This window comes from Micropterus salmoides, unplaced genomic scaffold (assembly GCF_014851395.1).
Source record: "Micropterus salmoides isolate LMB-PRFRI ecotype aquatic unplaced genomic scaffold, ASM1485139v1 Ms_hic_scaffold_11, whole genome shotgun sequence".
Classification (NCBI taxonomy): domain Eukaryota; kingdom Metazoa; phylum Chordata; class Actinopteri; order Centrarchiformes; family Centrarchidae; genus Micropterus; species Micropterus salmoides.
The window spans coordinates 5407655-5422530 of record NW_024040152.1 but is presented as its reverse complement, the minus strand read 5'-3'; the positions used below and the strand labels follow the sequence as shown (position 1 = coordinate 5422530).

General features: G+C 40.5%; 1 protein-coding gene across 6 annotated transcripts in view; it reads right to left on the bottom strand.

Moving 5' to 3' along the window:
- sema6e (sema domain, transmembrane domain (TM), and cytoplasmic domain, (semaphorin) 6E) overlaps positions 1-14876 on the bottom strand; it is a 151505-nt gene that overhangs the window by 39477 nt on the left and 97152 nt on the right. For all 6 annotated transcript variants that reach the window (XM_038710540.1, XM_038710539.1, XM_038710543.1 and 3 more), the window contains 9 exons: positions 14018-14074; positions 13504-13605; positions 8683-8773; positions 6281-6403; positions 5778-5866; positions 5344-5561; positions 4120-4251; positions 3686-3841; positions 348-524 (listed from right to left, as the gene is read on the bottom strand). In XM_038710540.1, coding sequence (XP_038566468.1) covers positions 348-524; positions 3686-3841; positions 4120-4251; positions 5344-5561; positions 5778-5866; positions 6281-6403; positions 8683-8773; positions 13504-13605; positions 14018-14074 — 1145 coding nt within the window. The remainder of the gene's footprint in view (positions 1-347; positions 525-3685; positions 3842-4119; positions 4252-5343; positions 5562-5777; positions 5867-6280; positions 6404-8682; positions 8774-13503; positions 13606-14017; positions 14075-14876) is intronic.

The window sequence follows — 14876 nt, the reverse complement described above, 5'->3', positions numbered from 1 at the left end:
CTGTGAATCGAACTCCATGCAGATTGACTTCACAAGCTGTGCAGTCAGAAAACAAAAGAAGACACAGGAAAAAAGCATCCCCTCAAGCTGTACAGGGTGATGCAAAGTGCTACAATAGACCAAAGAGTGGGTGGTCAGGACAGATCAAGGCAGAACACAGGGAGGAGGAGAGAAAGAAAAGATCAGAGAGAAAGTGAAGGAGAGATACCAAGTAAAGGACAAAGAGAGAAAAAGAAACTGACAGAAAAAAAATGGGTGAAAAGAGGAAAAGCAATTAAGGAAAAACACAGGACGCTTAAAACAGCCCCAACACACACACAAAAAAAAATAAAGACAGATTGTCTGACTTGTTAGGGTTGTAGACGTCGATGTCCTCCAGCAGTTGGGTGCTGAAGGATGCGTTGGCTCCCTCTGTGCTGGCCAAGATCTTCAGCACATGGCCGTTGTCTGAGCCCAGGAAAACCACAGTGTAGTTCTTATATGGCCCCGCAGATGTGTCCACTGCAATCTGGGTCAACTTGAATCTGCATCAAAAATAATTCATATATATATTAAAAAATGCAACTATGTTTAATATTACTTAAAGTAACCCATCCATAGTGAAGGTCTTCTAAATTGAAGCTGCCAATTCACTTCAGACTGAGGTAAATTAAAGGGAGCTAACAATGCCAACGGTGCTGGTTAGCATTCTTGTTTTGTTTTGTCAAAGTCGATTTCCCATGGTAAACAAAACAAACAGTGGGCGAGTACTGAGCTCATTGTATAAAGAATCAGTGTGCAATCAATCACTTCATCTACCAACCCACCATTCCCTTCCTCCATCGCCTACATCCTTTAATCCCTTTATCCTATTAATTCATCTACCCATCCACCCACACCAACTCAATCGATCCCTCCTTGTTGTTTAGCAACAACTAACTTTCCTCAACACACTGCAGTCTGTTTTTGAGTCCCAGTTTTCTATTTTTTGTTTGTACCCCAGTGAACTGTTGTTTTATTAGAAGCACCACCCTGCTTCACATTCATCCCGCTCCACAGTCACACCTGGGAGCTGCCCAGTATCACCACAGCCGTCTCCAGCTGGCTCCACTGGGGCAGTTGAGGATTAAGAGCTGTGCTGAAGGGCACCTTGAGTCCAGTGGTTGTTGACAGAGGGATAAGCTTTACTCAGTCATTTTATCTCGCTGCATTTTTTGTTCTCTGGCCGTGGGATTTGAACAAACAAACTTCCTCTAATAAACCCAGTAATTGTTTTGGCATCACATCCCTTCTAGAAGGACACCAGCAGCAGCTCCTGTCCCCTCACCTCTTCCTCAGTGTGTCCTAGATGGTCCCAAGGAGGGTGACGTGTTTACCCACATGGACTAGACTAGCACGTCTCCGCAATGACTCTGTTGTATTGCGTGATGCGCTTCTGGTTAGATTTCATTTATCTAGCCTCTCTGGGGAGAGGCGGGGCAGATGTGATGTTTTTGGCGCCAGATGCGAAGCGGCGCATGTTTCCCCAGTGTGGAGCCGCTGCAGTGTCTGGCTGGCTGTCAGCCTGGTTCTGCATCAGGAGGCTTGGAGGAGGCTCTGTCTGTGTGTGTGTGTATAGCTAAATCTGTGTGTGTATCTGCTGTGTGTACTTCTAGGTCTGAGGTTTATGCGGTACTGTCTGAAACACTTGTGACACCAGCAATTCAACATTCATCCCGTCATCATCTGATATACCTGGATTCTCAAATGTCACAACACACACACACACACACACACCAGTGACTTCCTCACTTCCATGTGAGCTGCAGGGGAGTGTCTGCAGGTTGGGTCAGTGCTCGAGTTAGACCTCCTCCCCGTGCGGCCTGTGTTTGATGTGGCTGAGATCGACCGTTGAACAAATCCAATGGGTATTAATGAGGAACACGGATGTGTGTTCCACCTGAGCTCACTCATCGATACCAATCACAGCTCCGCGCATGGAAACACTGCTGGTACATTATGTTGCTATTGAATATAGAAAATAATACCTGCATACTAACCACTAAAAGAAAAGAGCCTGACATTTTCTCTTCAAGACCTGTTTTATAACTGCAGCCTGACTGAACAGCAACACGGACATTCAACTAATGGTTGTGTTTTTATTTGGTTCAATGAAGATGTTCTCCAAGTGAGCATTTGAAAAAGAGTTCTGCATGTATGATGTCTAAAGTGGTACATGGTTCACTAGTTTACGTCGGTTACATTTGGAAAAACTACCATAAAGTTGGAAAATACTGTGGTTTTCAAACTCCGAATATATTTTTGGAGCTGAAACAATGAATTTATTAATTGTTTAGATCAGAGGTCACTAATAGGCGGACCGCCGTCCTCTCCGGACCGCCGACCTACAGCACATTTATTATTGAGACTTACTACCTCGTGACGGAGCGTTTCTATTTTAACCCGCGCAGCTTTTCTAGCATTTACTGTACTGGTTTAGAGGACCAGGAAACTCACAGACCAATCGCATGTGCTCCAATCGTCTCATGTGACGCTGCTCAGCCAATCAAATCTGTGCATACCGATGCTTGCGAGTCGAGTCCGCGAGATTCACCAGAGACGTTTTGGAAACACACCCGAATTGAGGGGACGAAAGATAAAAGAGATTTCACATGACTTTTAATCACGAATGTACAGATTTTTACATGTACATTCCTCCCACGGGCAGTTCAAAACCAGAATATCTCATAGATCTCCAATATGCTAGCTGGAGCTCACGTTTCTCACTGAACAACAGAAAGTAGGAAAATTAAAGAGAAGAGGAGGCGTTACAGCTGTTCATTTGTTATGATGTGTTGAGTGTTTATTATAAAATTGGTTAAGACTACACTTCATCACTTCAAGCTACACTTTTTATTACATTTTTTCTAAAAATTAGGCACTTTAGTTTACTTAAATTTAGAATTTATTATTTGAATAGTTATTATCCCTCCAGTTTGATGTGAAAACTGACTGAAATATTATTTGATTTGACAGTCAGTTGTTGACTAAAAACATGTGTTGATATAGGTTATAGCACTGAATGATAACGCAAGTTCGTCGTTTTGATGTTCCGGACCTTTGCTTCAGGAAATTTTCTCTAACTAGACCTCTTTGAAATCTAATTGAATACCACTGGTTTAGATGATCAGCAGAAATCTAAAATGACCAAATAATTAATCTATTATTCAAAAAGATAAATGGCAGATTAATTGATAACGAGAATAATTGTAATAATAATTGTAGCCCTACAGATAGAGTGTGAGGAAATGTGGGCTATAACTATTGATTTATTAACAGCTAATCTCTTAATTATTTTTCGATTAATCAGTTCTACAAAAATCCTCATCGTAAATCCCCAGATTTTAACGTGAGCTTCAATTTACTTGTTTTGCTTGTTTTTCTCTGACCAACAGTCCAAAACCCAAAGACATTCAGTTGATGCAAAACAGAGAAAAGCAGGGGGCTGGACTCAGCGTGTGTTGAATGTGTCAGCAACATACTTGCTGTCTGTCTATATACATTTTACCCACTGAAGGTCTAAGTACTGAAACACAGGTGATGGAATTAGTACCTACAGTGTGCTGGGTTTCTTTGCCTCTTCTCAGACAAGGCAAGTTAACAATAAGGGATGAACAAAATCTATTCCATCACTTTTTCATCTGTTCCTTTTGTACAAATCCCATACCTGCTCGTGGTACGTGTGAAGTAGGGTCTGTCGTTGACCGAGGGAACGGCCTCGTCCATCAGCGGGTACGACTTGATGAAAGTCAGGGTGTCGTCAGGGAAAGTGGTGGACGACTTGTAGGCAGTTGCTTGGCCCTCACCCGCGCAGCATCCCGGCCTGTTCAACAGCAGCAAATAAAAAAATAAAAAATCAGGAGTGAATTCAGTTCCACCAGCACAGATGTAAAAACACTGGCAGCTGTTTTTTTTTGGGGGGGGGGGGGGGGGGGTGAGCAGGAGGGAAAACAGGTGTCTTGTGTGGCTGCTTGGTTTTTTTTTGTTCCGAGATGTCTGTGCAGAACAATAACAGCAGCAGCTGCAAAAACTCAATTGTCAGAGGCAGAAAAACATGTTCTTGGAAAGTGACAGTTTGCTATTTAAAGAAATGTCTCTTACCTTGGTTTTGGGACCTGCTCCTCTGGAACAGGTGTCCACGCTGACTCACTGTTCCTTTGCTCTTTGAATTTGCCACTGAAGGCTTTCTCTATGTCGTCCATGTAGAAAGCACAGACTGCTGAGCCGGTGATGCTGTAGAAGGGGCCACAAAGGAAGATGACATCACAAAGAACGAGACAAAGGTCTGGAATTCAGCACCTCTGGCACAACCTCTGTCTTTTTATAAAGGTGAATTCAGCATATACTGATGGGTTGAATATATGATTTCATTTATTATGTGATTTGTTGCCTGTATTTGCCTTTTCTTTTACTGTTTGCCTTCAATATTTTCATTCTTTTTAAAGCACTTTATAACCTTGTATGCCATGCAGTCCAACGCATCTTATTCAGCAGCTGACATAGGAAGCAGTGACAGTGACTGCAGCCCCCCCCCCCGAGTCTTCACCTCAGCAGACATCCTACAAGTTCTAGAGCTCTACAAGTGTATGAACTGTAAACATAGCTTAGTGATGCTCCAGCAGATGCAGCAGAACACTGATTGACACCCAACTACTAGCTTACAAGTAGTATTAGAGGTATGAATGTTGTAGTAGTTGAACTACTATTAGCATGGAGGCAACATCATAGATTTTAGGACCGCAAAAAACATTATAGATTTATCCGTCAATTATTTTCTCAATTAATCAAATTATTGTCTGGTCCATGAAAAGTAAAATCAACTAATCAACTCAACATGTCAGCTCTAGTTTCTTCTCCAACATTTTCTGGGTCTGGAATTACTGGATTTTTGACCAGGATCAAGTTATAGTGTAACAAACTGTCAAAAATGTGGATTACATGTTAAGTTAATTAATCAATTATAAAATACAAATAAGAAAAAAAATAAAAATCAATTAACAGTTTGTGTAGTTATAGAGCTTCACTTATTCTTAACCACCCTCTTCAACATATCAGTCGGTCATGAACCCAATATAGAGTTTTCTGGTAGACTTAAAGGTGTTCATATAGTTACAGTTTGTTATAAGTTTGGAGCTAGGACTGTCATGAGATCAGACAATACAGGTGTGGCAACTTACATAAAAGATACTTCATCAAGGAAAATTATGACACCATCCAGAGTACTACCACTGAGTTCCCTGTATTAATAAATGTCTTGACTCCTTTCTCCTTAAAAAAACAAACCAAACATGTTACTGTGAATAGACAATAACATCTGATCCCAACCTGTTTGCCTGTGTGGTGAAGACGCCGAGCACGGCCGGCCGGTGGTTGATCTGCAGCACGTTTGTCAGCGACTGCAGAACATCGAAGTAGAAGAAGGAGTCGCCCGGGACAGAGCAGTTTAGCCGGGCTTTGAGAAACGATGTCCAGTAACGTTCCAGCACCCTCGGTGATCCGCCATTATCATTCTTACAAACACGTGCAACTCTGGAGAAAACCACCTGATGGGACGGGAGGATAAAATCCCTTACAGTTGACAACTCCAATTTAGAAATCATGTTCACCACAACAATCTCAGGCAGAGCCGACATGGAATGTCAGTAAAAAAATCTTGTAGGCATGCGATTTGCATGGGAAGTGATGTTGTTCGACTTCATTCGTCTAAAGTACAGACACCACAAGTCTAATGAGTTTTTGGTCTGAAAGTACACTCTCACCTTGCCAAGACTGGTGTACTCCACTGCGATCTCGCTGAAGAAAAAGTACACATAGTTCCCGTACTCAATAGCGTGGAGGAAATGGGGCTCTGTGGGAGACAACAAGAAACGATATGTGACAAACACGCTGGCGGTGATGCCTTATTTCCAACATTAAAGTGCATTGTGAGCAATGGAGCAGTGGTAAACAGAGATGCTCAATTTGGAAAATAGGGGCAAGAGAAATGCAGGGTTAGTGTGTTGTCAAATGGAAAATCTGAATATAAGGACAAAAAGATAAGGAGAAACAAACTTACAATAAAAAGATAACATTCATTTTATTTAGATGGTAGAGCTAGCGCTTCAGCGGAGCCGATACGAACACCTTAATAACTAAGCTTAACCCAGAAATGCAGTAATTTAGCATTTTATGGAATGTGAATACAGTATCAAATCCAACTAAAGTTTAAAACCTAAAGATTCAACTGAGAACTGGAGGATGTGAGATCATGCAGTATGCTCACCTCGCAGCCATTTGGAGTCATACTTGACTGTACGCAGAACAGGGCTACTTTCTCCCAGACTTCGGTAAATCACTGCATCACTCGCCAAGAAGTCTGTCATGGTGGCTGAGTAGAAGTCACCACCTGAGAAAAAACAGAATAGATACAGATAGAACAGATACATTGTCAGGTATCATCATTCCCAAGAAAAACCCAATTCTGTGAATGACCTATTTTGTCAAAGGTGACCTTCGAAAAAGAGGCAGATGATAACAGACGTAGGAGAATGTGTCACTTTAGAGAACAACCCGTGTGAACTTTGCATAAATGCAGGGTTTTTCCTGCGTCAAATGTGGTCCCGCCTACACCTCTCGACAAAACTTGACGGATGTCTTTATGGTAAACACTATTTTCTAGCAAGTGTTGCACTTTGTGAATCCCTGTCATTTGTTACAGCAATTGCAGCTGATGTGGTGACGCTGTATTGTTATCAGCACAGTGCACTGGGAAAGATGCTGCAAAACTTTCAGAGACAAAGAAAAGAGCAGTCTGATCAAAACAATCATAAAAGGTAACAAAAACAATTTTTTATGCCGTTCAATGATTTAATATAGTTTTATATGGCCAGCAGGCGGTTAAAAAAGGCTGTTGCAAATGGCAGGTGGCGTTTGTGAACACTGCACTATGCCTCTCTACGTGTGTGACTGAACGCCGTCTGTACAGCGTTGCAGATGAACATTTAATATCCAGGAATTCATATTTACACTGCAAGAGGGGCCATGTGAACGACAAAAGAAAACAAGAGCGGATGTACATTTGATTTGTCAACTTGCTTTTAATTTACTGTGTATATGAACACATTGGCTTTTATTTTGTATTTGATTTAATGATTTAAACTTTACTTTTAATAAAATATGTTTTAACATGATAATTGTCATTTCCTTCATTCATATAAATATTAGAACTCTTAAAATACGTTGCTCATAAAAAGTGTTTGCTTAAGTCAGTGAAAGGCACGGTACACATGCACGTGTGTGAACGAGATCAGGGTGGTACCACCGCCGCCTCATTTTGAGCCAGGAAAAACCCTGTATAAATGTCAGTGGAAACCTGGCAGGCTTAAGTGCAGGTCTGGCTCTCCCTTCACTCTTCCCTGAACTTGACCCCTACATGTTCACAAAGTATCACCTTCCTTCACTGCTATGATTAGTAAAGAAAATCTAACTACAAATCAGAATCCACCAAGGGGCAAATTCAGATTACACCCTGTGATGATTTGATCATTGACATTGAATTACATTTATCCAGAGAGGCTGTAGAACATGTAGTTTAGTCTAATATTATATTTTATATTGATGAATAAAGTATTGAATCAACTCATTGAATCTGAATCCTAATCCTCTAATGCAGTGGTCAGCAATAGGCGGCCCGCGGGCCAGAACTAAGCATCCATAGGTTTATGAATGTGGATCAAACGCTGGGACGCGCACGCAGGCACTTTATGGTGAGCAAAATATCCTTATAATCAATTTGTTTAACAAAGCAGAAAAAAAAATATCCGCAGTATGTTGGGATCGATCATACAACCCCCACAACGGGAGTCCCGCACACTACTGACTGAGCTAAACGTGCACAAGTTCTCAGACTATGTTGTGGCCCACCATGTAACGGCTTAAAAAAAATTGGCCCGATGCCAGACTTATTTGCCGACCGCTGCTTTAACGTATTTTGCTGTAGATTCAACTGAAGGTATATCTAAATACCTAAAAATTAAGGATTGAGTTGAGATATGTAACCAGCTTTTGTAGGTTGAGAAAAGAATATTAAATGATTTTCTTTTATCGTACATCTTTGTATTCAATGACCACATGTCTGAGATAAAGGAAAACATAAAACATGTTAAGTTCTGTACAAATCATTTTTACTTTATATCACAGTTAACTATTTTGCAAACCCTTTTATAAATCCCTATTTAAGAAGTAAAAATACCTCCTTACAGACATACAACACTTAATATTCAGTGGTGAAATTCAAGACTGCTGCATTTTCAAATTTGGTTTTGATTGGCTCTCCCCACTAAACTATTAAAATCCATCCAATCATGCGAGACTGCAGCGCTGAACGGATGCATCATAAGGCAGGTTAGCTTTATTTCGACAAGCAAGCATATTCAGAGTAAGGTTTAGTGATTGTTTTACCTGTGGACGTAATCTTACTTCAGTAAATGCTGGTTTAATTTAAAAAAAATATAATGAAGTGCATTTCTTCAAGCCTTACCTATTTAAATTCAACAATAAACATCCAGAAATCTAATCACCACCAGAACTTTAAGGACACATTGGGAGGACGAGTGACACAGGCCAGCAGCTGTGGGAGTTGAACTGTGACATTTCAGTTACTGGACAGTCTCTAAAACCACTCACCTGCAAAAAGGCCAACATTAGACTGGCGGGACTCGAAGGGACATCGAGCCTGTCCCACCACCTCCTCCCCTTCCTGCTCCAGTGTCGACATCTAGGTAAGACAGAACACAGTACAGAGGAATATTTTATAAGGCAATATACAGAATTGTGATAGAAAAATTGGATATAAATGACAGAGTGACAATAGTAAACACGAAAAATCATCACTGTTTACACTTATAAAGCTACGAGGTCACCATTGGTCCGACCACAAAATTGATGAACAGTGAGAATTGTGACTGAATGCAAAGGACGTGTACCAAAATCTATGTGTGATTGTGAAAGGCAACACATGCATCATAAAGATTAGTTTTATTTGATGTGTTGTATGTGGGTCGGGTCCATAAAAGATGTGTGTATGTGAAGTCCTGCTGTCATGAGCAGAGTGGAGAGCGGATATTTAGCCTCTTATTTTCGGAACTGCTGTTAACAAGATTGTAAACCTCATGTACGACAATAAGCAAGACCCAGCGTGGTGTGTGTGTGTGTGTGTGTGTGTGTGTCGGGGGATGGGGGAGTGGAGGTTGAATGCATGCAGAGCAGATTCAACACCCTCTGTAGCAACAAGGTGACTGGAACACACACCCGCGACATTAACGGTTCATAAACACATGGCTGGGTTTATATGATGCTGTGTCGCCTGACACAAGCAGTGCATTTCACTGGTGCTCTATTGTTATTCTGTGAACAAGCTCAAACGTTACTGTAAACTCTGAATACTGAGATCATATGTGTGGAGTGAACACTTACACAACCATCAGGGTCATCACAGCAAATTAAACTGAAGCTATTCATTATAAAGAAATGTTTTCAGCATGTCATTTAATTATATGAAATAAGGATTATCAATAATGTCATTGTATACGTGATGTGCATCATGCATTATCCGGGTTTTTTTTTGTCGTTTATGTTTTGATTATGGCCTGCTAAGTGACTTCAGATGCATATTTAGCTATCCAAGTATACAGTATGTTTGTATTAGTATGCGTGTTAAAATTCTCTGCTAAAACTGCAAAGAAGTTGAGATATCACAACAAAGATCGGTAAGGATTTAGCTGCATACATAGGTTGATGGCTTCTTCCATTCATGGTACTTCATTCAAGACATTATTAATTGATGCATCATGGAAATGTCAGTTCAGACAAGGATTTATCTAATTATATATCCATCTCAAATAAGGGGGCACAGGATTAATGGCTGCTCTGTGTACCTGTAGCAATATAACCATCCAGTGGAGGAGAAAATAAGCCAGTCAAAACTTTACAATAGAACGTAAACTCTGCATAACTGCTCCGTCATGTCTGTACAAAAAACACTTAAAAGGGCTATTTGAACCTGATGCAATCCAACACAACAACTCTTCCGTGAATTTCACTTCTATGAAGCTTCATTTATTGTTCAGGCTCTAGTTTTTGTTGTTGTCGTGATGACCTGCATCATTTTGCAGAGGTGCTGTTTTATTTTTAGATCTACCTCCTGTTTAGCATCAAAGTTGCCATTTTGTTAGATTTGGTGAAAAATGCTTTTCACAAAAACATCAATAAAAACCACATAAGTGTAGTTCAGAAAGTGGCAAAGACTAAGTGCTTTTAATGTGTTTTCCACTTGGCTTTTAAACAGGAAGCAGACACATGAGGAGAAAGCAAGAAGGAAACATGACCCAAAAAATATTTGACCAAGAAAACACATGGCAGCATGGTTCTCAGTCTTATTTTTTTATTTTATTTTTATTTATGGCTGACAAATGCCTATAAAAGGGAAAGAACTAATATTTTTTCAATAGGACAAGGGTCCCAAGGGGCTAATTGTATTCTATGACTAACCAAAAAATTTATTCATTAAAAAATAATGATATTTCTCCAAAATAAACTCGAGCAATTTTATCCTGAACCCAGTTGAGTTACCAAAAAGCTACAAGAAATCAATACATACTTATTCTGCTGATAGATGAGGAATATCAGCAGGATTGCAATCATGGTTGAGAGTACCATCCAGTCTCTAATCAGTAATGAGGAAATTTGTACTCTACAAATTAAATTAAATTCTGTTTGAAATCTGATTAGAAATCAACAGTATTGACTGGACTTCTCGCCTGCAGAGCGACATCATTTGAAGTAAAACAGCAGTTTGTTAATCACAAGAAACAGACCTCAAAAGTCAGAGAGAACTCAGGATTCAACAAAGCTGTGTAGCGACTGCAGGATCGTTACCCCAGTGGGCAGATGAAGACAGATGGATTTGACGCTTCAAGGTTTTGTTGTATCACAAATGCATGTTGAAGACAGCCTCTCTGTTCTCTACAGAGCAGCTGTCTCAGCAGTCTGGTCAGTGAAGCTGCATGTTCATAGCTGGGCATCCATTCATATCTTTGACCAGCACACACACACACACACACACACACACACACACACACACACACACACACACCTCTCACTCAATCCCCCCTTGTCCTCCACAGATTTTTTCATGGAGTCCCAGAGACTGATTCCTTGATATGATTTACACTTCCTCCCTCTCTCCCCAGCTGTCTGGATAGTCATCTCTTGTACGTGTTTTTCCAGACTAGGGAAAAAGTTGAGGGGAGGGGGGGACACAGCTGGGGGGTTGCAGAGAGAAAGAATGTGAGGATGTGTTTTGTGTACACCAGTTTTTTTTTGTTTTGTTTTTTTTAACACTAAAGGACTTCTGTGGAAGGGAGACATTTTACATCAATCTCACTCCTGTGGATTAACCTTTGCACATACTCTGAAGCCACGAAACGAGACTGTGCAGGTTCTTTACGACACCCGAGACATGATTTGATCCTGGAAAGTATTTAGGTACTATGAGTCTATTGGGATGCTGTACTTAGTCCAAAAGCCCCCGGACTAAACTGGGCAATAAGTCAATATCATCAAACATTACATTTTGGTTTACATATCATTAACTAATTACAATGTCATTGATATAATCCTCCTTGGAAAACTATGACCTGGATGACACAAATAAATATCTTGTGGCGTTAAAGTTAGAACAAAGCCCCTTTCAGGCTTGACACATCCACTGTGTGAAAGGCTTTTAACACCGACCCCTGAGAGCTACTAACCACTATATCAGAGTGATACTCTAGCCTTTCCTGCTCTGCATTAAATTCAATTATCATATATATTTTACAAACATATATTATCCTACTTGCTTTTTCCTGGTTCCCTTTAAGGTTGTTGAGTGTATTTATTTGCTGTTTTTCTAATTTGTTTTTAAATGCCATTTCATCTAATTTAATTAATTTTGTTTATTCTCAAATAAAATGTTTGCCTCAATTCATTTTTCATCATTTATTTGCTTCTATTTGTATTAAATGTGCTTTAAACCTAATTTTATTATTGCTGTTTGTGGTAGCTGCAATGGGAGCTTGCAAGTTTTTTCATGTCAAGGACAAAATTACTAACTCGCATTACATCACAGATTCAGAGGTTTTCCAACAAAATCACATAACATCTATACTATTGCCTTTTGTATTTTGCTATCCACAGTTGGAACAACATGATTTTGTCAATCCCTTTTCACTGAGTAAACCTTTAAATAACTCAGGACTTTACTGGGCACTTAATATGAAACAATAGAAGGTCCCTGGGTTCTCACCCTCCCTGACCCCTTGACACTGCCCACTGGGTAGGTCACAGGGCAGTGCACTGGGGGAAAAAATAGTGAAATGTAGAGTCTTTAGTTTCTCAGCTCCCCTTTGCATTTCTGTGTCCCACATACAGTTAGATTTACAGTCTGTGCTGTAGGACTTGTACTCCCCTCCTCCTCTAATGGCCTGCTGTGAATCACAGTGCAATCCTGTGATGTCACCTCTGAGGCTCCAGAATAATGTCATGTTGGGTTTTATTCAACAGACCTCAAACTGTAGCAGCTTGCATTGTCCTTGGTATAATGTTTTCACTTAGCCAGCAGCTCTCTGCGCTGTTATTCATCACTGAAGCAATAGAATAACCACAGAGACCATGTGCAGCAGAGAGCCTCATCTACTGGCATAGATTTGTCTCTTGACCCAGCTCCCTTTTCCCTCTTGTCTTCCCACTCCTCAGCTTCTTCCTCTCATTTCATCTCCTCCTTCATCTTTGTTGTTTCAAAAGGTGTGAAAGAAGCTGTTTTATTACTGCCATCATCAGCATAGCTAGTGTTCTGTCAACAGATTGCTCTCTCTAAGTTGTCGAGCCAACAAATTATTCCACGAATATTAATGGATTTAAGTCACCTAGTGATGTAAAACACAAATCTGCCAACATTCAGTGACCAGATCAGCTACTGGTATCTGATTGTCAAGTATCAAGTATATATGACTGTTGGTTAGTTTCAACTTATGACCACTTCATTATGTTCAACTGTATAAAATAAATATAAAATAAAGGACCTTGAATTCCATTATCATTCTCTGCTATCTATTCGCCTGTAGGTTGAATGTCTTGCAATATATGTGTATAACGAACTTGCATGCAGCAGTTTTTTTCACTGATGAACTCATATGTTCTGTGTGAGACTCTGTGACCTGTGTTTGACATTATATCCCTGATAATGACACTTTCACAAAAAGCCAGCGTTGGTGCTAATGTGATACACATTAAGTTTGCTTAAGTTTGTTGAGTTCGTTTCTCATTCACATTAGCAACTTAAAAAAAACGGGATACAACTGAAATAGCCCATAATGACCGAACCAAAAACATCTCTTAAAAGCTGTTACATGCTCTTTTACAGACAACGGAGGCCAGGAGGCAGCACACAGCACTGCAGTATGTTACCTTATAGTTACGGCAGGTGGGGTTAAAGGCGTTGGTGCCGCAGGCAAAAAGCGTCTCGTCGTTTCGTGGCACCAGCACTTTGATATAGTTGTAACATTCGTCCTGTCAGGAGGAAAAGAGCTTGATGTTATTGTACATTAGGGACCAGGTCCGTGTTGGCTCCTGGTATGCCAACAACAGAATAAAAGCAGGATTTGCAGCAGGTAGACAGTGCATTTTACTGGCTCACACACACACACACACACACACACACACACCCTTCTCTGTGTTTTACAGTCATTATCATAATCCCCTGGCTGATTCTTGTGGTCTCACTGTAGCTCTGGGGAGGAAAATGCAATGCCTAAAGCACAAGTCTGTCGTCTCCTGACGGACATGCCACTGATTATGATAAGCTACCTGCACACCTTCGCTTATTACAAAACTTCATCGATGGCGGAGGCAAAGGAAGCGAGCGATAAGAGTGAGAAAATGGGGAGGTAAGATGTGCATGTGTCTGGAAGATAATACTCACGCTGTTTTTCCCTCTCACAGTGCACTTCTCCACATCCTTCGTCTTCCAAGTCAGTTTCTGAAAAACGAACAGACAGCCAACTGTCAGCTCAAAGACAAGCCGTTTCTCACCATCCCAGCTTTTGTTACTCCCAATCATTCAAGGACTATTGCTAGACAGCTGTGATGAAAGTCTCATTTACTTCAATAAATTGTCGTGAAGTAAAACAAACAGAGTTAAAGCTAAAGGCAGTGCTGAACGAGCCCTCGCCTTCACGTGCGCCTCAGTTGGAGCAACAGCTGCGTTCTGAACACCGGAGGTTGACTGACATGCCTCTGAATCTGAGTTCAAACATGCCAAGTTTGCTGTTTAATGGACGATGTATAGTTTAGTTACAACAGCATCCTACTTCGTGGTGGAACATACAGATTGTCTGCCTTTTGTTTAGAAATAAAGCAGAAATCCAAGAACATGTTTTTTTCTAAAGGACATTTAATTTAAAGAGAGAGATTATTAATATTTATAAAAGAACACTTAAGTTTTGGTAACATTTCATTTTGAGGCTGCAATACACACAAATAAGACACCCTGAGGTTTTAGGCAGTACAACAAGTACTACTAGGACTGAACCCCCGAAAGTGTCCCTTCTATCAGCTCGTCCTGAGATCAAATAAACAACCTCTGACCAGCACTTCTTTCCACCCATTAATCAGAGTAACTTATTTAATTAACAAATCACTGCAGAACTTTTTCCACAAGTCCTAACGTATGTGCATCCCAGCCCCTTCAAAAAGATGCTACAAGATGTTACAAAAACAATAACCATCTCACCACAAACAGTAGGTTCTGGCCCTGGTACTTTCGTGTTCGGGCCCTAAAT